Source organism: Thalassophryne amazonica, chromosome 15 (assembly GCF_902500255.1).
Source record: "Thalassophryne amazonica chromosome 15, fThaAma1.1, whole genome shotgun sequence".
Lineage (NCBI taxonomy): Eukaryota > Metazoa > Chordata > Actinopteri > Batrachoidiformes > Batrachoididae > Thalassophryne > Thalassophryne amazonica.
In genome coordinates this window covers 62893911-62916674 of record NC_047117.1, presented here as the reverse complement: position 1 = coordinate 62916674, position 22764 = coordinate 62893911, and the positions used below count along the sequence as shown (strand labels likewise).

The following is a 22764-nucleotide window of genomic DNA, read 5'->3' as shown; positions in this document are numbered from 1 at the left end:
GTGTTAGCTCGTTTTTTAAAAATGCAAAGCTTGTCATTGAAAATAATGGATTTTAGAGCGATGTGTGATGTGTTTAACGCCCTGAATGCATTCAGTGTAAAAGGCCCTTCAGACTGATCCTTGCAAGTACCTTGCCCTGCACCAACAGCAATGTAAACACCCTTTTTATTCCAGAGGGACAATTCCTTTATTCTTGCCTGTCGTGTTGACATTCGTCTCCTAATTGCTTGTGGTGCCAGGAAAACAGCATCTCCACCCACCTGAAGAACTTCAGCCCAAGTACCATATAATCCTTCAGTTTTACTTACTCTAAGCTTTTTCGTACTTTTACAATCTCAAGGAGTCTGGTTTGCAGTGAGGTGAAGCGCAGATTTTTGATTTTGATCACAGATTTTGTAGCACTGATGTGTGCAGAATATCTACAAAAATAAAACTCCAGCATGACAGCAAAAACTATGCTGTTGGTGCAGTGATCATCTTCAAAATTCCTCAGGAAGTGCCTCTATCTGAGATAAATGTCCAAAAGGTTTCTTCCAGAGAATATTACTGATGTCTCTATTTGTATGGGATTAATATAACCTGGGGTATTTTCTATGGATCATTTTACAGACACACATGCATTCAGTAAAAATGACTGTAATGGTGCACTCAGACCGGAAAAAATAAATAAATAAAAATAATCACTCAGATAATAATTACTTTACCGCTCCTCCCCATGTTAAACAAGACCCATCTGAATAGGGCTTAAGAAATGACTCCTTGTCCACCCCCAGTGCCATCACAGACCCCTTTCTTAGCTCCCAATCAGTGATGCCGGTACCGCGTTACTTAGCAACGCGTTACTCTAATCTGACCACTTTTTTTAGTAACGAGTAATCTAACGTGTTAAATTTTTCCAAATCAGTAATCAGATTAAAGTTACTTCTCCAAGTCACTGGGCGTTACTATTATTTTTGCATTGTGGGTCGATAGCAGCATTAAACTTGGTCCGTGGGCAGGAGGTCGGGGTTTGACTGAACTGCCCACTTTAAGCGAGCTGCGAGCTTTTCATCCGTGGTTTTTTGCAGCAGCTACGACTCGTCCTCACCTCTTAAAGCGCGGTGACAACAGCACACCTGCACTGAGCTTTACAAAGACATTTTTATGCTTTTTTTTCCTCCAAGCCGCTCCGTATCTGCTGCTAAAAACAGCTGATCCTCCGCGACGCGTCAACAACTAACACTATTTTCCACTCAAATGCACCTAAACTCTCTTTCTGAGGACCACATGATGTGAAAACGCAATAAAACTTTCTTACACTATAAGAAATCAAGAAAAAAAAATTGTGGCAGTCAGTAACGGTTACTTTTTTAGACCAAGCAGAGGGAAAAAAAAATATGGAGTCACTCAATTCTGAGGAATAAATTATGGAATCACCCTGTAAATTTTCATCCCCAAAACTAACACCTGCATCAAATCAGATCTGCTCGTTAGTCTGCATCTAAAAAGGAGTGATCACACCTTGGAGAGCTGTTGCACCAAGTGGACTGACATGAATCATGGCTCCAACACGAGAGATGTCAATTGAAACAAAGGAGAGGATTATCAAACTCTTAAAAGAGGGTAAATCATCACGCAATGTTGCAAAAGATGTTGGTTGTTCACAGTCAGCTGTGTCTAAACTCTGGACCAAATACAAACAACATGGGAAGGTTGTTAAAGGCAAACATACTGGTAGACCAAGGAAGACATCAAAGCGTCAAGACAGAAAACTTAAAGCAATATGTTTCAAAAATCGAAAATGCACAACAAAACAAATGAGGAACAAATGGGAGGAAACTGGAGTCAACGTCTGTGACCGAACTGTAAGAAACCACCTAAAGGAAATGGGATTTACATACAGAAAAGCTAAGCGAAAGCCATCATTAACACCTAAACAGAAAAAAACAAGGTTACAATGGGCTAAGGAAAAGCAATCGTGGACTGTGGATGACTGGATGAAAGTCATACTCAGTGATGAATCTCAAATCTGCATTGTGCAAGGTGATGATGCTGGAACTTTTGTTTGGTGCCGTTCCAATGAGATTTATAAAGATGACTGCCTGAAGAGAACATGTAAATTTCCACAGTCATTGATGATATGGGGCTGCATGTCAGGTAAAGGCACTGGGGAGATGGCTGTCATTACATCATCAATAAATGCATAAGTTTTGTTGGGAAGGTGTCGTAGCACGGACCCACAACAGGGGGCGCAAATGAACGGACAATGAATAAGCCAAAAAGTAACAATTTAATGTTGTGATAATACACAACTAAATACACAAGATTTGCAAAGTCAATTAACACCAGGTGACGTGTGGGCAGGCTCGAAGATAGAAGACCCCCGACGAGAGAGAAGCCGCGTCCCACACGGCTTCCACCACCAACGGTCTGAAGAACACCGGAGCCGCCAAGTCCCGAGTCCCCAGGTGGCCTCTGTCTTCGGCTGTCGACCCTGGTACTGCTGGCAGAAAGCAGAGACAAGATGAATGAGTGTGAGTCCGCACACTCAGTAATCCACAGTCTGCACACAGTTAGGAGGGAGCACCTCCACCTCCAATCACACACTCGTGCAGCTCCTGATTAACCACTTATCTGGTTTGGGGTGTGAGGCGAAGCCGTCGCTGTCACACCAAACGCCAATCTCACAGATAAGGAAAACACCAGGAAAACGGCTGCAACAGAAGTTCAGATTATTACACAACGTATGAGTCAGGAGAGAATTTACCTCTTCAGTAGTCGATTTCTCGGCGAGGAGGTGGAGTTGCAGTCCGGCCTTTATGGTGATGATGATGATGATGATGAACGAGTGACAGCTGGTGCAGAGGATGAATGACAGCTGTCACTTCTTCTGGGTCTGGCGCCCTCTTGTGCTTGGAGCCCGCACTCCAAGCAGGGCGCCCTCTGGTGGTGGTGGGCCAGCAGTACCTCCTCTTCAGCAGCCCACATAACAAGTTTACGTTGATATTTTGGACACTTTTCTTATCCCATCAATTGAAAGGATGTTTGGGGATGATGAAATCATTTTTCAAGATAATAATGCATCTTGCCATAGAGCAAAAACTCTGAAAACATTCCTTGCAAAAAGACACATTGGGTCAATGTCATGGCCTGCAAATAGTCCGGATCTTAATCCAATTGAAAATCTTTGGTGGAAGTTGAAGAAAATGGTCCATGACAAGGCTCCAACCTGCAAAGCTGATCTGGCAACAGCAATCAGAGAAAGTTGGAGCCAGATTGATGAAGACTACTGTTTGTCACTCATTAAGTCCATGCCTCAGAGACTGCAAGCTGTTATAAAAGCCAGAGGTGGTGCAACAAAATACTAGTGATGTGTTGGAGCATTCTTTTGTATTTCATGATTCCATAATTTTTTCTCCAAGGTGTGATCACTCCTTTTTAGATGCAGACTAACGAGCAGATCTGATTTGATGCAGGTGTTAGTTTTGGGGATGAAAATTTACAGGGTGATTCCATAATTTTTTCCTCAGAATTGAGTGATTCCATATTTTTTTCCCTCTGCTTGGTCTAAAAAAGTAACCGTTACTGACTGCCACAATTTTTTTTCTTGATTTCTTATAGTGTTTCTTAAAGCCAGAAAGTTGCCATTTGAAGTGACTTTAGTTTTGTGTCATGTCTGTGATCTGCTTTTTTCTACAAAATTAAACAACTGAATGAACATCCTCCGAGGCCGGTGATTCCATAATTTTTGCCAGGGGTTGTGTGTATATATATATATATATATATATATATATATATATATATATATATATATATATATATATATATATATATATATATATATATGCATATATAGTCACGTTAAGTATCACTTTGGCCTTCAGTCTGCTTTTTGACCATATGAAAAAAAAGTAAGATAAGAATCCATCCACAGCTGCTCCATGCATCTAGACAGAGAGACGCTGTTTTTTCACATCTCCCAAGCCATTAAAAATAGATGGTGCAAAGTGAGTGTGACAGACAATTGGCGGGGGCTTGGTGATTTGAAAGAGACTTGTTTAAGTACTGCGATATAACTTGTGCATTGACTGCCACATGTGTGGCTCAAATCACAGGACAGTCTGAATGTAATTGAAAACATTTATTCAGATCAGACAACTCCACTGAGGAATATCACTGTGAGATATAAAAAGAAAAAACACTCAGGAAGGCGGAAGAGTCACGGAGAGAGATAAATAAAAGGATATGGAAGTCTAGGGCAAAACAACAAAAGATATAGACTATAGAGGCAAAGATAAATAATTAAGATGTTGTCAGATCCAAAGGGGGATATGACAGGACTGTTGAGAAGGACTGATTGTTCTTTCGTTCGACTGAATTTTGAGGCAAAGTGACCTCAGTTTCCCTATGAGTACAGAAAGTACGGGAAAAGTCTTCCAACTCAGCAAACTGAAACCATTTAGCTCCAAATCACACTTGCTTGTCTATGTTAAGAAAACAGTAAGCAGTTTGTTAAACTTGGGGAATACTGTTCTTCATATCTGGACATCATTTGTGGGCTACCACAGGGTTCTGTGTTGGGCCCAAAATTATTTATTTTATACATTAATGATTTATGTAAAGTCTCAGATATGGTTAAAACTGTGCTCTTTGCAGATGACACAAACCTGTTTTGCTAAGGGATAAATCTGCAACAATTATTATCTGATTTAGGAACAGAAATGATAAAGTTAAAGAGATGGTTTGATATTAACAAATTATCATTAAATTTGTCTAAAACTAAATTGATATTATTTGGAAATTATAAAAAAGATACAAATTCGGTTAAATATACATGGGGTAAACATAGAACATGTCAAAGAGAATAAGTTTTTAGGTGTCATTATTGATGAAAAAATTAATTGGAAAGCTCATATTCAGCATATTCAAATGAAGGTATCAAAAAGTATTGCAGTATTAAATAAAGTAAAGCATGTTCTTGATTGCAGAGCACTACATACTCTCTATTGTTCTTTGGTTGCACCCTACTTGACTTATTGCACTGAGGTCTGGGGCAACAATTACAAAACTACATTGCAACCATTATTCATTCTTCAAAAAAGAGCATTAAGGACAATTCATAATGCAGGTTATCGAGACCACACCAACCCACTGTTCATTAAATCTCAAATATTAAAACTTAATGATATGATTTTGTTCAAGACTGTTCAATTAATGCACAAAGTGAAAAATAAAGAAGTGCCATTTAGAATTCAAGAATATTTTACTGAGAGAGAAGGAAAATGTAATTTACGGGGCTTGTATCATTTTAAAATTGCTGGCACTCGGACGACCAGGAAAGGTTTCTGTGTCTCCATGTGTGGCCCTAGATTATGGAATAACCTGACGGATGAACTCAAACGATGTCCAAATATCAATCAGTTTAAAAATCAATATAAAAAAAAAAGATGTTTTCAAGATATGTATCTAATGAAGTACGAGTTTTGTGTTGTCAGTTGTAATTGTGAACTTGTACAGTAACATTCATTTGTGTATGTGCATGTATGTATATGTGTATGTGTATCTATGTATATGTATATATATGTATGTATGTATGTATGTGTGTATATATGTGTATGTTGGTGTGTGTAAACTTATACTATACATGTATACTGTATATTTATGTAAAAATGTATGTAGACGAAGACACGGTGTTCACTTGATATGTTTATGATAATGGGATTTGAGTTTGTGTTGTTAAATGTGTTTGTAGCATGGCCCAAGCAGAGGATCACCCCTTAGAGTCTGGTCTGCTTGAGGTTTCTTCCTCAATACATCAGAGGGAGTTTTTCCTTACCACTGTCGCCTGTGTGCTTGCTCTGGGGGTAGGTAATGTGTATATATGTATGTATGTATATATGGGGTGGGCGTTTATAAGCTTTGCTTCTGCTCACCCCCTTTTTGGTCACACATGTCACTGTGGAATTGTCTTGTATATCAGTTTTTTGTTATTGACGAGTTGTGTGCCAAATAAATAAGTTCAAGTTCAAGTTCAAAAGTAAGAAATTACAGACTTGATGAAGCCAGCAGTTGAAAACAAAATGCAGACCCTTAGAGGTATCTGTGTCATTTATTTGTTAAATGAGAGTGAGTTACCAGGGAGAACCACAGTTAACATAGATATAAACTGGAAGCTGCACTTAGAAAGTGCATACATCCACTATCACTATCAACCAGCCATTGACAGCAAAACACCACAGAGTAAAAAAACCTTTCAGGGCCCTGTCACACCTTGATGATTTAGCCAGCGTATGAAAAATACACAGAATACGCAGGATATGGCAAATAGGTTATGCAGCGGTCATACCATGACGATTTAGTCCGCGTATGCCGACTGCCCTCTTTCAACCACGTGGTCCAGGTCAGTACAGCACTGCATAGTACGGGTCAGAACAGTTAAGCCTGTCTTGGCTTGTGCTACCACCGCGAGCAGAATTCTTTTGTCTGGCAGACAGAGCACATAGATGTTGACAAGCACATCTATCGAGCACACGTACGCTGGTGCGCGGCCTCTGCCCTCCACACAGAGGCCAAAGAGAGCAAATGAACATTTTTTTAAATTTTATTTTATTTTTCTCTTGGTCGATCACGGAATTTAATTTCATTGCATGCAGAACGCTGAAGAATCGACTGATGCCTGTGATAAATGTTGACATGTATGAATGAGGCACTGTGACTCTCTCAACTTTTAAAATAGGTTTATGTGTTGTTGTGGTTCAGGCTGAGAAATGTGCCAAGAGCAGACAAAACACAGAGGGACTTCTTTAAAAATGCTGCGTTTCTTCAGCGTCGACAAGGAATTAGTATTTAGGCAAGGAATAGTATTAGTATGTATTTACAGACATTTTCCAAAATCAGGACATTTTATGTGGATATGTTTTCGTCAGACTGTGATGATGAATTCTGACTGGTTTGTTAGATGATGGTAGGAGATTGCAGGTTATCTGCAAGCATCTGCTCTAATGGAACTTTTTCAATAAGCCTTGTGAATCAGATCCGGTGTCTGACTGTATTTCGTCGAGCCATGAGTCTCCTTTAACAGCTCACTGAATTCAGATGTCATGGTTGATTATACTGGACTCATATTAATACAATAACATGCTTTTGGAGGGCGGTATGCATTTTCAGAGTCCCTCGGTCCATGCCCAGTCGTCCAAAATGACTGATATTCGCCTGAGTTAGATGAGGGCGAATATCTGTCATTTTGGGCAACTGGGCATGGATGGAGGGACTCTGAAAATGCATATCACTAACTTATCACTAACTGAGATACACAACACGTGGAATCACATTAACAATATTTAATGTCATTTCAAAACGCACGACACCCAGCAAAAGCGTACATAAAAACTCAGCTCACTTTAACTTTTGTTGTGTTGGCTGGTACCGCGCTGCTCTCCAAATTCGCCAGTGCATCCTCATCAAGCTGGCTGCTTTGGCTGATGTTCAATGTCGGACTATCCATGAGAAAATCATCTGTAATATCCATAATGGGACCAACACACACTTCTCGCCTCTTCATCTTTTCGTCTGCAGACAGTTCTTGGGCTGTGTGCGCTATGACGTCATCAGTTTATGCACAGCGGGTGGGTATTTGGATACCCGCCTATTACTGCGGGCAGGTATAGCCAGGAAGCGTAAATGTAAATCTTTGCTACCGGCCCAGCAACGCCTCAGTAAGTGAAAATAATAAGGTTCATGTTGTCTGGCTCTGTATACCTATTCTGCTGCCTCAGAAACAGTTCTTCCTCTATATGCTGATTAGTCATTATTCTGTCAGAACCTTTTGATCTCCACCTGCAATTTTCCAACAGGTTGTCTTGGTTCCCCAACACCTGACATGGATCGTTGACTCAGACAACGTGCTAGACGCTATGGTTACAGTTTCATCTCTCTCACTGATGTTTCAAGGTAGGCTTGCCGATCATTAGGCAGCCTAATCTCATGAAGAGTTCAGAGTAAAATGTACAGTGCATCCATAAAGTACAACCCCAATTCCAATGAAGGTGGGACGTTGTGTGAAATGAAAATAAAAACAGAATACAATGATTTGCAAATCCTCTTCAAACTATCTTCAACTGAATACACCACAAATACAAGATATTTAATGTTCAAACTGATATACTTTTTTTGTTTTTGTGCAAATATTTGCTCATTTTGAAATGGATGCCTGCAACACATTTCAAAAAAAGCTGGGACGGGGCAACAAAAGACTGGGAAAATTGTTGAATGTTCAAAGAACACCTGTTTGGAACATTCCACAGGTGAACAGGTTAATTGGAAACAGGTGAGTGTCATGACTGGGTATAAAAGGAGCATTCCCAAAAGGCTCAGACATTCACAAGCAAAGATGGGGCGAATATCACCACTTTGTGAACAACTGCCTGAAAAAATAGCCCAACAGTTTAAGAACAATGTTTCTCAACGTTCAACTGCAAGGAATTTAAGGATTCATTTAACACCTTGCTGCCACACATCCTTCTCAATAAGCTTGTTCAGTGGTGTGTTAATCCATATATCATCAGATGGTATCACTCTTTTATATCCAACAGAACTCAGCACGTCAGAGTGAACCATACATTATCAGATTTAAAATCCATCAACACTGGAGCACCGCAGGGCTGCCGTCAGCTCACCAGTTTTGTTCACCCTCTACACCAACGACTGCACCAGCAGACACTCCAGCACTTCCATCATTAAATTCTCCGACGACACAGCCATCTTAGGACTCATGGACACAAACACGGACACATCAGTGTAGACATCAGAGGTGGAGAACTTTGTGCAGTGGTATAAAGTCCATCATCTCACTGTCAACGTCATGAAAACTGAGGAGGTTGTTTTTGACCCAGGACATGTAGGAGGCCACACCTCCCTCTGTATTGACAGCGCTGAGGTCACCCAGGTCCATTCTTACAAATACCTGGGTGTTTACATTGATTCCAGCCTCCTGTGGGACACCATGTGACCTCAGTCTGCAGCCAGGTTCAACAAAGATTGTACTTCCTGCGCAGACTGAGAGTGTGTGGTGTTGAACAGAAAATTATGTTTATTTTTTATCAGGATGTTGTTGAAAGTGTTATTAGGTATGGAATGTCTGCATGGTTCAGTAATCTGTCAGTCAAAACTACATCAGAACTGATGCAGCCGGTGCGCACGGCACATAAAGTGATGGGAGTAAGAGAGTACCTATCATTACAGCAGATATTTGAGGAGGCTGTTTTTAAATAACCTCTGACCCCTCCCATGTTCTTTACCCTCAATATGAGCTGCTTCCATCTGGACACTGCTACCGAGTTCCATCGAAAAACAAAAACAGATACCTAAACAGGTATAAAAACTCATTCCTCTATATATCAGTGAACCTCCTGAACTCAAACCAAAGAGCAGGCCGCTAATGTGTCATTGTGATTGTATTGTATTGTCTGGGTCTGTCTTGTCATGTCTGTACTTGATTAGTGTATTTTATTTGGCTGCCCGTGTGTCCAAGACAAATTTCCTCTTGGGGACAAATAAAATAATCTTGATCTTGATTCCATCATCTACAGTCCATAATATAATCAGAAGATTCAGACAATCTGGAGAACTTTCTACACGTAAGCGACAAGGCCAAAAACCAATATTGAATGCCAGTGACCTTTGATCACTCAGGCGGCACTGCATTAAAAACTGACATCATTGTGTAAAGGATCTTACCGTGTGGGCTCAGAAACATTTCAGAAAACCATTGTCAGATAACACAGTTCGTCGCTACATCTACAAGTGCAAGTTAAAACTCTACCATGTAAAGCGAAAGCCATACATCAACAACATCCACAAACGCCGCCGCCTTCTCTGGGCCCGAGCTCATTTGAAATGGACAGACACAAAGTGGAAAATTGTGCTGTGGTCTGATGAGTCCACATTTAAATTTGTTTTTGGAAATCATGGACATCGTGTCCTCCGGACAAAAGAGGAAAAAGATCATCCAGATTGTTACTGTTGTGTGGGCCGCTGAAGAGGTGGTACTGCTGGCCCACCACCACAAGATGGCGCCCTGCTTGAAGTGCGGGCTTCAAGTACGAGAGGGCGTCGGAGCGACCGGGAGTGACAGCTGTCACTTATCATCAGTACCAGCTGTCACTCATCCACTAATCATCACCATAAAGGCCGGACTGCAACTCCACCTCCCCGCCGAGAAATCAGCTACCCTAAAGGTAACTTCTCTGCTGTATCCATAACAAACAAGAGTCTGATCTCATTTACAGCCGTTTTCCTGCGACGTGTCCTTATCTGCGGTATTGGCGTTTGGTGTGGACTGCGACGGCTTCGCCTCACACCCCAACCAGATAAGTGGTTTCACAGGAACTGTACGAGTGTGTTATTGGAGGTGGAGGTTCTCCCTCCTTACGGAACACAGACTGAAGAATTACTGAGTGTGCAAACTCACACTCACCTGCATTGTTTCTGTTCTCTCTGCCAGCAGTACCAGGTCTGACAGCTGGAGATGGTGGCCACCTGGGGACCCAGGTCTTGGCGGCTCCAGTGTTCTTCAGATCCGTTGGTGGTGAAGCCGTGTGGGATCCAGCTCGTTTCTGGACGGACGTCTCCTATCCTCGAGCCTGCCCACACGTCACTCAACGTATAATTGACTGTTTTTCCAAACCTGTTTTGTCTGTATTCTGTTGTGCACGTCATAACATTAAATTGTTACTGTTTTGGCTTATCCATTGTCCGTTCATTTACGCCCCCTGTTGTGGGTCCATGTTCCTACACTTTCACAACAGGATTTCTCGGCCAGCGTCATAGATCCCGAGGGGCGTCAACCATTGCTTGAACAGCCAATGGAAGAGCGAGGTGCACAGGCATCTGCAGGAGGCGTGTTAGGTGAGCTGCAGCAAATCTTAACCGCTTTTACTGCTCGGTTGGACTTAGTTACCGAGCAGAACGTTATTCTCAATCGGAGGATGGAGGCTCTCACCGCCCAGGTGGAAACGCATGCTCAGGGCGCTGCTGCAGCACCTCCTCCTGCTGACCGGGTGCCAGAGACAGACATTCCGCTGGTCGTTCAACGAACCCCCCCTCCATCCCCTGAAGCATACATAAGCCCTCCGGAGCCGTACGGCGGCTGTGTCGAGACGTGCGTGGACTTCTTGATGCAGTGCTCGCTCGTCTTTTCACAGCGTCCCGTCATGTACGCATCAGACGCTACCCGGGTGGCTTACGTGATAAATCTGCTTCGAGGAGAGGCACGCGCCTGGGCTACGGTGCTCTGGGAGCAAAATTCACGGCTTCTAACGACATATACTGGGTTTGTGAGGGAGTTCAAACAGGTTTTTGATCACCCCAATAGAGGCGAGACTGCTTCGAACGTGCAGGGGCGTCGGAGCGCAGCGGAGTATGCAGTCGACTTCCGCATCGCGGCTGCGAGGTCCGGCTGGAATAACGTTGCGCTCCGCGCCGCCTTCGTAAACGGACTGTCTCCGGTCCTGAAGGAGCACCTGCTGGCTAAGGACGAACCGCGGGATTTTGATGGGCTTGTTGACCTGGTTATACGATTAGACAACCGATTAACAGAACACCGACGGCAGCGAGACGAAGGGCGTGGTCAGGCACCAGCTGTCCCTCTTCCTCCCGGGTCCGAAAGGGAGCCGTCTTCCCCACGCTCCACAGCCAGGGCACACCACGTGACGACAGCTCCCCCTGCTGCCGTTGTTAAGGAAACGAGCAGGGCCAAAAAAAAAATCAGACCAGAGACAAAGGAGGCTGGTCCATGGGGAGTGTTTTCACTGCAGCTCAACCGAGCACACGCTGAAAAACTGCCCCAAATGGTCAAAACAGCAGCACTCGTCCTTAGAGACTGGGCTAAGGGTGGGTCATAACACTCACGCGGGGAAACCCCGACAATCTGCAGGCATCCCAGTTACGATCCTGAGTGGGGATCTAACCCTTCACGCCCCAGCACTGGTGGACACGGGGATCGAAGGGGAATCTGCTGGATAGCAGATGGGCAAAGGAGGTTGGGCTCCCTCTAGTGGCCTTACCGTCACCATTATCGGTACGAGCACTAGATGGCACCCTTCTTCCACTAATCACACACCAGACACAGCCAGTGACATTGGTTGTGTCTGGAAATCACAGGGAGGAGATTGGGTTTTATGTAACACCTTCTACCTCCCGAGTGATTCTGGGTTTTCCATGGATGTTAAAGCACAATCCCCGGATTGATTGGCCATCTGGGGTTGTGACGCAGTGGAGCGAAACCTGCCACCGGGAGTGTTTAGGATCCTCGGTTCCACCCGGTGTGACAGCTAAGGAGGAGGTTTTAGTCCCCCCCAATCTGGCGGCGGTGCCAGCCGAGTACCACGACCTTGCTGACGTCTTCAGCAAAGATCTGGCACTCACACTGCCCCCGCACCGTCCGTACGATTGTGCCATTGATTTGATACCGGGTGCTGAGTACCCGTCCAGCAGCCTGTACAACCTGTCATGTCCGGAACGCGAATCAATGGAGACCTACATCCAGGACTCGTTAGCTGCCGGGTTGATCCGGAACTCCACCTCCCCAATGGGTGCTGGTTTCTTTTTTGTGGGCAAAAAAGACGGGGGACTCCGTCCATGCATTGACTACAGAGGGCTGAACGAGATCACGGTTCGCAACCGATACCCATTACCTCTGTTGGATTCAGTGTTCACGCCCTTGCATGGAGCCCAAATTTTAACTAAACTGGATCTTAGGAATGCTTATCACCTGGTTCGGATCCGGGAGGGAGACGAGTGGAAGACGGCATTCAACACCTCGTTAGGTCACTTTGAGTACCTGGTCATGCCGTTCGGCCTCACCAATGCGCCCGCGACATTCCAAGCGTTGGTTAATGATGTCTTGCGGGACTTCCTGCATCGGTTTGTCTTCGTATATCTGGACGATATACTCATCTTTTCCCCGGATCCTGAGACCCATGTCAAGCATGTACGTCAGGTCCTGCAGCGGTTGTTGGAGAACCGGCTGATCGTGAAGGGCGAGAAGTGTGAGTTCCACCACTCTTCTTTGTCCTTCTTGGGGTTCATAATCTCCTCCAACTCCGTCGCCCCTGATCCGGCCAAGGTTGTGGCGGTGAGAGACTGGCCCCAACCAACAAACCGTAGGAAACTGCAACAGTTCCTTGGTTTTGCAAATTTTTACCGGAGGTTCATCAAGGGCTACAGTCAGGTAGTTAGCCCCCTGACAGCCCTGACCTCCACCAAAGTCCCCTTCACCTGGTCGGATCAGTGCGAAGCCGCGTTTAGGGAGTTGAAACGCTGGTTCTCGACTGCACCAGTTCTGGTGCAGCCCGATCCAAAACGCCAGTTTATAGTTGAAGTGGACGCCTCTGACTCAGGGATAGGAGCCGTGCTATCTCAGAGCGGGGAGTCCGACAAGGTTCTCCACCCATGGTTGACCCCTTTCACAACAGGTACCAGCGCAAAGTTCAAAAGCCAGCATCTGTGACCGTATGGGGGCGTGTTAGTGCCCATGGCATGGGCAACTTACACATCTGTGATGGCACCATCAATGCTAAAAAGTACATCCAGGTTTTGGAGCAACACATGCTGCCATCCAAGCAACATCTTTTTCAGCGTTCCTGCTTATTTCAGCAATACAATGCCAAGCCACATTCTGCAGGTGTTACAACAGAATGTAAAAGAGTGCGGGTACTAGACTGGCCTGTCTGCAGTCTAGACCTGTCACCCACTGAAAATGTGTGGCACATTATGAAGTGCAAAATACGACAACAGAGACCCTGGACTATTGAACAACTGAAGTTGTACATCAAGCAAGAATGGGAAAGAATTCCACCTACAAAGCTTCAACAGTTAGTGTCCTCAGTTCCCAAACGCTTATTGAGTGTTGTTAGAAGGAAAGGTGATGTAACACAGTGGTGAACATACCACTGTCCCAACTTTTTTTAAATGTGTTGCAGGCATCCATTTCAAAATGAGCAAATATTGGCATAAAAAACAATAACATTTATCAGTTTGAACATTAAATATCTTGTCTTTGTGGTGTATTCAATTGAATGTAGGTTGAAGAGGATTTGAAAATCATTGTATTTTGTTTTTATTTACATTTTACACAGCGTCCCAACTTCATTGGAACTGGGGTTGTATTCACAGTGCTTCATTTTTTTCCACATTTTGTTATGTTACAGCCTGATTTGAAAGTGGAGTAAATTCATTTTTTCCTCTCAATAGTAGAGAAGCTTGAATCTTCGACTGGACTGGGTTGCTTGACGCTAGGACGTTTCGCTTCAAATCGCAGAAATGAAACGTCGAAATGTCCTCGCATCAAGCAACCCAGTCCAGTCGAAGATTCAAGCTTCTCTACTATGGAAACCACCTGGACAACTGAGAGCCTACACAGAAACTTTTCCTCTCAATGTTCTACTCACAACACCCCATAATGACAACATGAAAAAGTTAAAAATAAAAAACTAAGAATCACATGTATGTAAGTATTCACAGACTTTGCTCAATATTCTGTTGATTAGAGCTGCCACGACTAGTCGATTAGTCACGACTACGTAGACTATTGAAATTGTCTAAAACTAATTTAGTAGTTGACCAGTCGATTATTTTATTTAAGTCTTTATTTTTCTCTCAAATCATAGTTTTAGGCAGCAACCTGTCCTGCCATCATTTGGATGTTCAAATTTTGAAAAAGACGACCTCTACTATTTATTGTTTTTTAATGATATGCATTATGTCATGTTTGTTCAAAGCCGTCTAAAATGCGCAGTTTACCGAAGGAGCTGTGTGTGTGTGTGTGTGTGTGTGTATATATATATATATAAATGAACTGAGCAAAAATTACACATACATGGGTTAAAAAAAACCCTGATGGGGAGAAGCTGATGTTCAGAGGCACAGATCACATAAAGAAGGTGAGAACTCTGAACTTTAACAGCTGTTATTTTCCAAAGGTATGTATTTGTTCAATCTTGAGCTTAATGTAGTGTTCAAGCACAAAACGTGACTGATGAGGATGACTTCATCACACTAAAATGAACTGGAGTCAGAATAAAAATACAAGCCGCTGATTCTAGTTATTTTTCAAAGTTATTATAAGCTGCAGCTATATGTTTTATTCATTTCAAAGTGAGTTACCTCTTATTTTATTCTGATTTAATACAAACAATATGGGGAGTCAAATCAGCCTGCATTGTTCTGTTCAGTTTATATCAATGTTTTCCTGTACATGTCTATGTATTTTTTCCTTCTTTATAAGAGTTTGGTGTTTGCATTTGCTCCACAAAGTTTTAAAACACAATAAAATGTTCACACTTTTCTTTATAGCAGTTCTGTAATTTCAGAAAAGCAACAGAAATGACCACAAATCAGAAAAAGATGAGACTGTATGTAAAATGAAGATAAAAATAAAAATCATCCCAGTTTCTCCACTCACAGAAGCCAAAACTTCTTCCAGAGTTGTGTCTTGGTGGCTTCCCTCACTTGTCTCCTATCATGGACATTTAACTTTTGAGAACTGCTGACACAGATTTACTATAAAGTGTAACACTGTTTGTATTTCTGAATTACTCATGTAAATGAAGTCTAAGAAATAGTCACCGATTCATCCCCTGACGTTTCTCAGAAAATGCTGCAGGCCTTAAATTTAGGAAATTACATGTGATCCGACTCATCGACTAATCGCAAAAAATAATCATTGACTAGTCGACTATCAAAATAGTCGTTTGTGGCACCCCTACTGTTGATGCATCTTTGGCAACACTTGCAGCCTCAAGTCTTCTTGAATATGATGCCACAAGCTTGGCACACCGATCTTTGGGCAATTCTGCCCATTCATCTTTGCAGGACCTCTCAACCTGATGGAGATGAGGTTGGATGAGGAGGACAGCCATTTTCAGATCTCTCCAGAGATGTTCAATCAAATTTAGCTCTGGGCTCTAGCTGGGCCACTCAAGGACATTCACAGGGTTGTCCAGAAGCCACTCCTTTGATATCTTGGCTGTGTGCTTGGGGTCATTGTCCTGTTGAAAAATGAACTGCCGCGCCACTCTGAGGCCAAGAGCGCTTTGGAGCAGGTTTTCATCCAGGATGTCTTTGTACATTGCTGCATTCATCTTTTCCTCAATCCTGACTAGTCTCCCAGCTCCTGCCACTGAAAAACATCCCCACAGCATGATGCTGCCACCACCATGCTTCACTGTAGGGATGGTATTGGCCTCCTGTCCATTCAGCGTACAGACCACGTGTCACTCTGTGATCAGATGAGAAGAGCCTTGCCTGCTGGGGGGTGCGCGAACCACACACACACACACACACACACACACACACACACCATCTGTTGGGAGGGGGAGCGTGCAAAACACACATGTTGTGGAGGGAGCCAACACTCTGGCACGCCACATGTGTACTTGGCAGCTTAGTCAAATTTCAGGGTCAGCTCGAAAGTGATCGTCTGCTGACTGTTTTTGTGCTAACAGCGCGAATGGCAACACATTTTCTAAGTGCCAAGCGAGTGGTGTTAGATGTTTGTGTGTGTCAACTGGAATTTGCTCGACACCTGCCGCGAGAGGGATCGTATGGGCGCGCGCATTGACAGGGTGCCCCAAGTGATACGGACCGTCAGATCATAACATGCAGCGGGTAATCTGAATGTCACATCACCCACATGGGCTCTGTTTTACATGACGGGGTGTGGAACAGAGCTGCGACGCGCCGTCTACAAGACGTGTTTTATGACTGTACAGTAGTGTTCAGAATAATAGTAGTGCTATGTGACTAAAAAGATTAATCCAGGTTTTGAGTGTATTTCTTATTGTTACATGGGAAACAAGGTACCAGTAGATTCATTAGTTTCTCACAAATCCAACAAGACCAAGCATTCATGATATGCACACTCTCAAGGCTATGAAATTGGGCTATTAGTAAAAAAAAAAAGTAGAAAAGGGGGTGTTCACAATAATAGCAGTGTGACATTCAGTCAGTGAGTTCGTCAATTTTGTGGAACAAACAGGTGTGAATCAGGTGTCCCCTATTTAAGGATGAAGCCAGCACCTGTTGAACATACTTTTCTCTTTGAAAGCCTGAGGAAAATGGGACGTTCAACACAATGTTCATAAGAACAGCGTAGTTTGATTAAAAAGTTGATTGGAGAGGGGAAAACTTATACGCAGGTGCAAAAAATTATAGGCTGTTCATCTACAATGATCTCCAATGCTTTAAAATGGACCAAAAAAATCAGAGACGCGTGGAAGAAAACAGAAAACAACCATCAAGATGGATAGAAGAATAACCAGAATGGCAAAGGCTCACAAATTGATCAACTCCAGGATGATCAAAGACAGTCTGGAGTTACCTGTAAGTGCTGTGACAGTTAGAAGACGCCTGTGTGAAGCTAATTTATTTGCAAGAATCCCCCGCAAAGTCCCTCTGTTAAATAAAAGACGTGCAGAAGAGGTTACAATTTGCCAAAGAACACATCAACTGGCCTAAAGAGAAATGGAGGAATATTTTGTGGACTGATGAGAGTAAAATTGTTCTTTTTGGGTCCAAGGGCCCAAAAAGAACTTGAATTCAAGCCACAGTTCACAGTGAAGACAGTGAAGCATGGTGGTGCAAGCATCATGATATGGGCATGTTTCTCCTACTATGGTGTTGGGCCTATATATCGCATACCAGGGATCATGGATCAGTTTGGATATGTCAAAATACTTGAAGAGGTCATGTTGCCTTATGCTGAAGAGGACATGCCCTTGAAATGGGTGTTTCAACAAGACAATGACCCCAAGCACACTAGTAAACGAGCAAAATCTTGGTTCCAAACAAACAAAATTAATGCCTCGCAGATGTGAAGAAATCATGAAAAACTGTGGTTATACAACTAAATACTAGTTTAGTGATTCACAGGATTGCTAAAAAAGCAGTTTGAACAGAATAGTTTTGAGCTTGTAGCGTCAACAGCAGATGCTACTATTATTGTGAACACCCCCTTTCTACTTGTTTTTACTAAAAGCCCAATTTCATAGCCTTAAGAGTGTGCATATCATGAATGCTTGGTCTTGTTGGATTTGTGAGAATCTACTGAATCTACTGGTACCTTGTTTCCCATGTAACAATAAGAAATATACACAACTCAAAACCTGGATTAATCTTTTTAGTCACATAGCACTACTATTATTCTGAACACTACTGTACGTCTGTCACCATGGTTCATCTACAGAGGAACAGATGGTTCATACTTGTATTGTCCGCTTGATAAGAGGGATTCAATAAAATGTGGTGTTTTTTATGGTGTGTGGTTTTAATTTTTTTAAATACGTATATCTCCTTGTTGATTTCAGGCATTTTTGCACAACTTTTACAGGCCAGCGATGGTAGCGCAGTGGTAAATTTTCTGGCTGGCAATCAGAGCTTTTGTAAATTGCAGGTTGTATTTTTTTTCACAGCAGCTGCACGATGTTGTTACACATGATCCAGCTGCTTGCATTCTGTTCCTGTTGCACGACACTGTCGCATGCATAAAATCGTCGCAGCGGGATCGTTCACGCCTGCCTGTCGGCTCAATGTTTTTGTGGTTTGCTCATATGAGCTGTTCCGCAGTGATTCGCCCTGATTTGTACTTATTCGTACTATGTGTGAAGGGGCCCTTATTGAAGTTCAGCCAATACCAGCAGTCAAATTTTATTTTTTGATCTCTTTTAAAAATACAATTACTGGTTGGAGATGCAGCTCCCCAAAAAGAAATGATCTAAAAAGCTATTATAATATCCAATCACATAACAGGTGTGACACTCCTCATCACCTCAGCTCATTCACGAATTGGGTGCGTCATGAGTATGAGTATGTGTTATGCAAGTTATTTGTTCAGCACACACAAAAACATCTCATTTTAAACTAAAACCAGCCTGTGTTCATGTTTCTGTGCTGATGTGCACCAAGAGGTTTACACCGCTATCAAATGAGGAGGTAACAAGTAAAATAGGTATGTAAAATAGGTACAGGCAGACAAATGTGCTGACAAAGTCAGTGAAAGGTCAAGTCAGTTCCATTAGAGAGCAACTACAGAGAAACTCAGCTGAGTGTGAAGCACATAAAGCCAGGAGCAAGTACTCAAGATAAACCCCCTGAATCCTTCTCAGATCATTCTGACCCACTTCCTCCTATCAGCTGGAGACAAGGTATACTCACCTATACTATTTATTGTTTTTAATGATGTGCATTATGTCATGTTTATTCAACCATATCTGCAGAACATTAAATATAGTGTGAAATGGATTCCATGTTATGTACTGCATAACTGATGAAGCATAGTACTTCAGATAGCTTTCAACATGGATTCTTACACTACTTCTTACCAAAGGTTTACACTGCAGTCTCTTCTTAAAGTAATTTGTAAACATGAAAAAAAAAAAACTTGATTTGGTAATACTTGCAAATTAAATGCAATCAAAAGAGGAGGATGCTCCGCAAAAAGAGTAAAACAAAAGTCTTTGTAAGTTTAGAAAGCTCTGAGATGCTGGTCCTGTCAATGCTGCTCACCTGTACTGAGCCTGGAAGTGCTCCTGAACAAAACTGTGTCGACCTCTGGCCTGCTGGGTGTTGGCTGTACTGGGAGTAGAACGATCCTCCAATGAACTGTGTCCCTGCAAGAAGTCAAATAAAAACATTAATGAAGTCAACTTTTGAGACACACCTGGAACACTTCCCAACAATACACAAAACTCTATTTCAGGCCACATCTCAAGCAGACTCGCTGGACTAGATGTAGTCTTGTTAATAGTGTCTGTTTATTTCCAACTTTTAAAACGTTTGACATAAATTTAAAAACAGGTATTCAACTGTGAATCTTCAGTTTATTATCTCATACACATGTGAAAACTGGTGCACCGCAAAGTGCAAACCTCCTCCAAAACTAGTTTCCTATTCCACAAATTTTTACCTTGTAAAACATTTTAAGGGTCAAAGTCCTGTTTGAAGTGACTTTCATAAGCTAAATTAGATGTGATCAAATGTCAGGAGTATGCATTTAGTTCACGAACTTGAATCAAAAGGTTTTTGTGGTGTTTTATTTTTTCATCTTTTTCAGTTTCTGAATTCTTTTTCAGATCATTTTGCTGCACAACTTGTCACTGCTTTTGGCAGAAAGAAAGACAAACAGACAAAAAATTTTTGGTGTTGTAGGTAAATCCATAACAGAAAAATTAGAGTGATTGAAGCAGTTTTGGTTGAGATACGAGGTCTGTTAGATAAGTTTCGGACCTTTTTATTTTTTTCAAAAAACATATGGATTTGAATCACGAGTGATTGCATCAACCAAGCTTGAACCTTCGTGCGCATGCGTGAGTTTTTTCACGCCTGTCGGTTGCGTCATTCGCCTGTAAGCAGGCTTTGTGTGAGCAGTGGTCCACCCTCTCGTCGTTTTTTTATTGCGAATAAATGTCTGAACGATTTGGAGCGTTGCTGCATCAATTTTTTTCCAGAAACTGAGCGAGACCTCCAGGTGGACACCGTTCGGAAAATTAATATGGCTTTCAGGGACGATTTTTTGGGGATTACACAGATTAAGGAGTGTTACTGCCGCTTTAAGGACGGCCCACAGCGTCTGAGAGTGCGCCGCGCTCCGAGCGCCGATCGACAGGCTCACACCCCGCTGAAACAACCAGATCATTTCCAACGTGAAGGCTTTGTTGATCCAGGACGTCGTCTGACTTTCACAAAAAGGCAGGAGATGTAGACATCAGCACTTTTTCGGCACATTCCACTGTTACAGGAGTTTTTTTGATGGAAAGAAAAGCGGAGGATTGCGCCATCGTGCCGTTAATGGCGCGGGACAAAACCACCTCCGTGTTGGTCTCACAGGACGGCTTTCAGACGGCTTCTGATTGCTTTTCAGTCGTGTGATTATCCGGGAAACTGAGCATGAGCTGGACATGCCCCAACATGTCCTGTGAGGCTTCATCACGGTGTTGCTTTGCACCATGCGGCTCCACCGCGACGCGCAGAACTCCTCCGCTTTTCTTTCCATGAAAAAAACTCCTGTAACAGTGGACGCTCTCTTGATCCGGTATGTCATCTGACAAGCACAGGAATTGCAGAAGACGTGGACTTCAGCACTTTTTCGGCACATTGAGACAGACGTGCGGAGGAGTTCCGCGCGTCGCGGTGGAGCTTCATGGTGCAAAGCAACGCCGTGATGAAGCCTCAAAGGACATGTTGGGGCATGTCCAGCTCATGCTCAATTTCTCGGATAAGCACATGACTGAAAAGCAACCAGAAGCCGTCTGAAAGCCATCCTGTGAGACCAACACGGAGGTTGTTTTGTCCCGCGCCATAAACGGCACGGTGGCGCAATCCTCCGCTTTTCTTTCCATGAAAAAAACTCCTGTAACAGTGGAATGTGCCGAAAAAGTGCTGATGTCCACATCTCGTGCCTTTTTGTGAAAGTCAGATGACGTACTGGATCAACAAAGCCTTCACGTTGGAAATGATCTGGTTGTTTCAGAGGGGTGTGAGCCTGTCGATCGGCGCTCAGAGCGTGGCGCGCTCTCAGGCGCTGTGGGCTGTCTTTAAAGCGGCAGTAATACTCCTTAATCTGTGTAATCCCCATAAAATGGTCCCTGAAAGCCATCTGAATTTTCTGAATGGTGGCCACCTGGAGGTCTCTCACAGTTTCTGAAAAAATTTGATTGAGTTTTTTCATGGAAAAAGAAGTGGCCGGATACGCCATGCGGCTCCTGTAACAGTGGAATGTGCCGAAAAAGTGCTGATGTCCACGCCTTATGCCTTTTTTGTGGAAGTCAGACAACGTCCCAGATCAACAAAGCCTTCACGTTGGAAATGATCTGGTTGTTTCAGCGGGGTGTCAGCCTGTCAGAGTGCGCCACACTCTCAGACGCTGTGGGCGGTCTTTAAACCGGCTGGAGCACTCCTTAATCTGTGTAATCCCCATAAAATGGTCCCTGAAAGCCATCTGAATTTTCTGAATGGTGGCCACCTGGAGGTCTCTCACAGTTTCTGAAAAAATTTGATGCAGCAAAGCTCCAAATCGTTCAGACATTTATTCGCAATAAAAATCCGACGAGAGGGGTGGACCACTGCTCACACAAAGCCTGCTCACAGGTGAATGACGCAACCGACAGGTGTGAAAAAACTCACGCATGCGCCCGAAGGTTCAAGCTTGGCTGATGCAATCACACGTGATTCAAATCCATATGGTTTTTGCGAAAAATAAAAAGGTCTGATACTTTTCTGACAGACCTCGTATCTGGATTCAGACATGCTTATGAGACTGGAGTCATGTTACGACATCCCATCACAGAGTCGTTTTTGACAGTAATCCCAGACCTACGTGAGAAAATCTTTGTTGTCATCTCGCAGACCACTTCATTGTGGGCCAAGTGTTACTTATTCTTTTTTTTTTCTTTTTAATTTTGCACAGTAAAGTTTTCACTGTGGTCTTTCCAGAGAGATTGCACACACAATAAGACAAAAACAACAAATGCTATCATCTTATAATTAGTGAAAAAGATCACAGAATGAGGATGAACTGATGAATTTGAGGTAGAAGATTAATCGAAAAAGCAACTTTGTATTGCCTATGTAATATCCTATAGACATGTCTACCATCTGCTGGATTTTTACTGGATGTTCCTTAGTACCCACCTCATGTCATAGTCAGCTAAGAATTTAACCTTCCAACCATAAAGAATACAATATCCAGTGGGTGGGTAAATGTGACTTGCATGAAGCTGTGCACAGTTTACG

The 22764-nt window shown here is 43.0% G+C and overlaps 1 protein-coding gene across 1 annotated transcript in view; it reads right to left on the bottom strand.

Moving 5' to 3' along the window:
• Positions 1-22764, bottom strand: part of usp43a (ubiquitin specific peptidase 43a) — a 388273-nt gene that overhangs the window by 216135 nt on the left and 149374 nt on the right. Inside the window, exon 3 of the mRNA XM_034187735.1 lies at positions 19540-19643. Coding sequence (XP_034043626.1) covers positions 19540-19643 — 104 coding nt within the window. The remainder of the gene's footprint in view (positions 1-19539; positions 19644-22764) is intronic.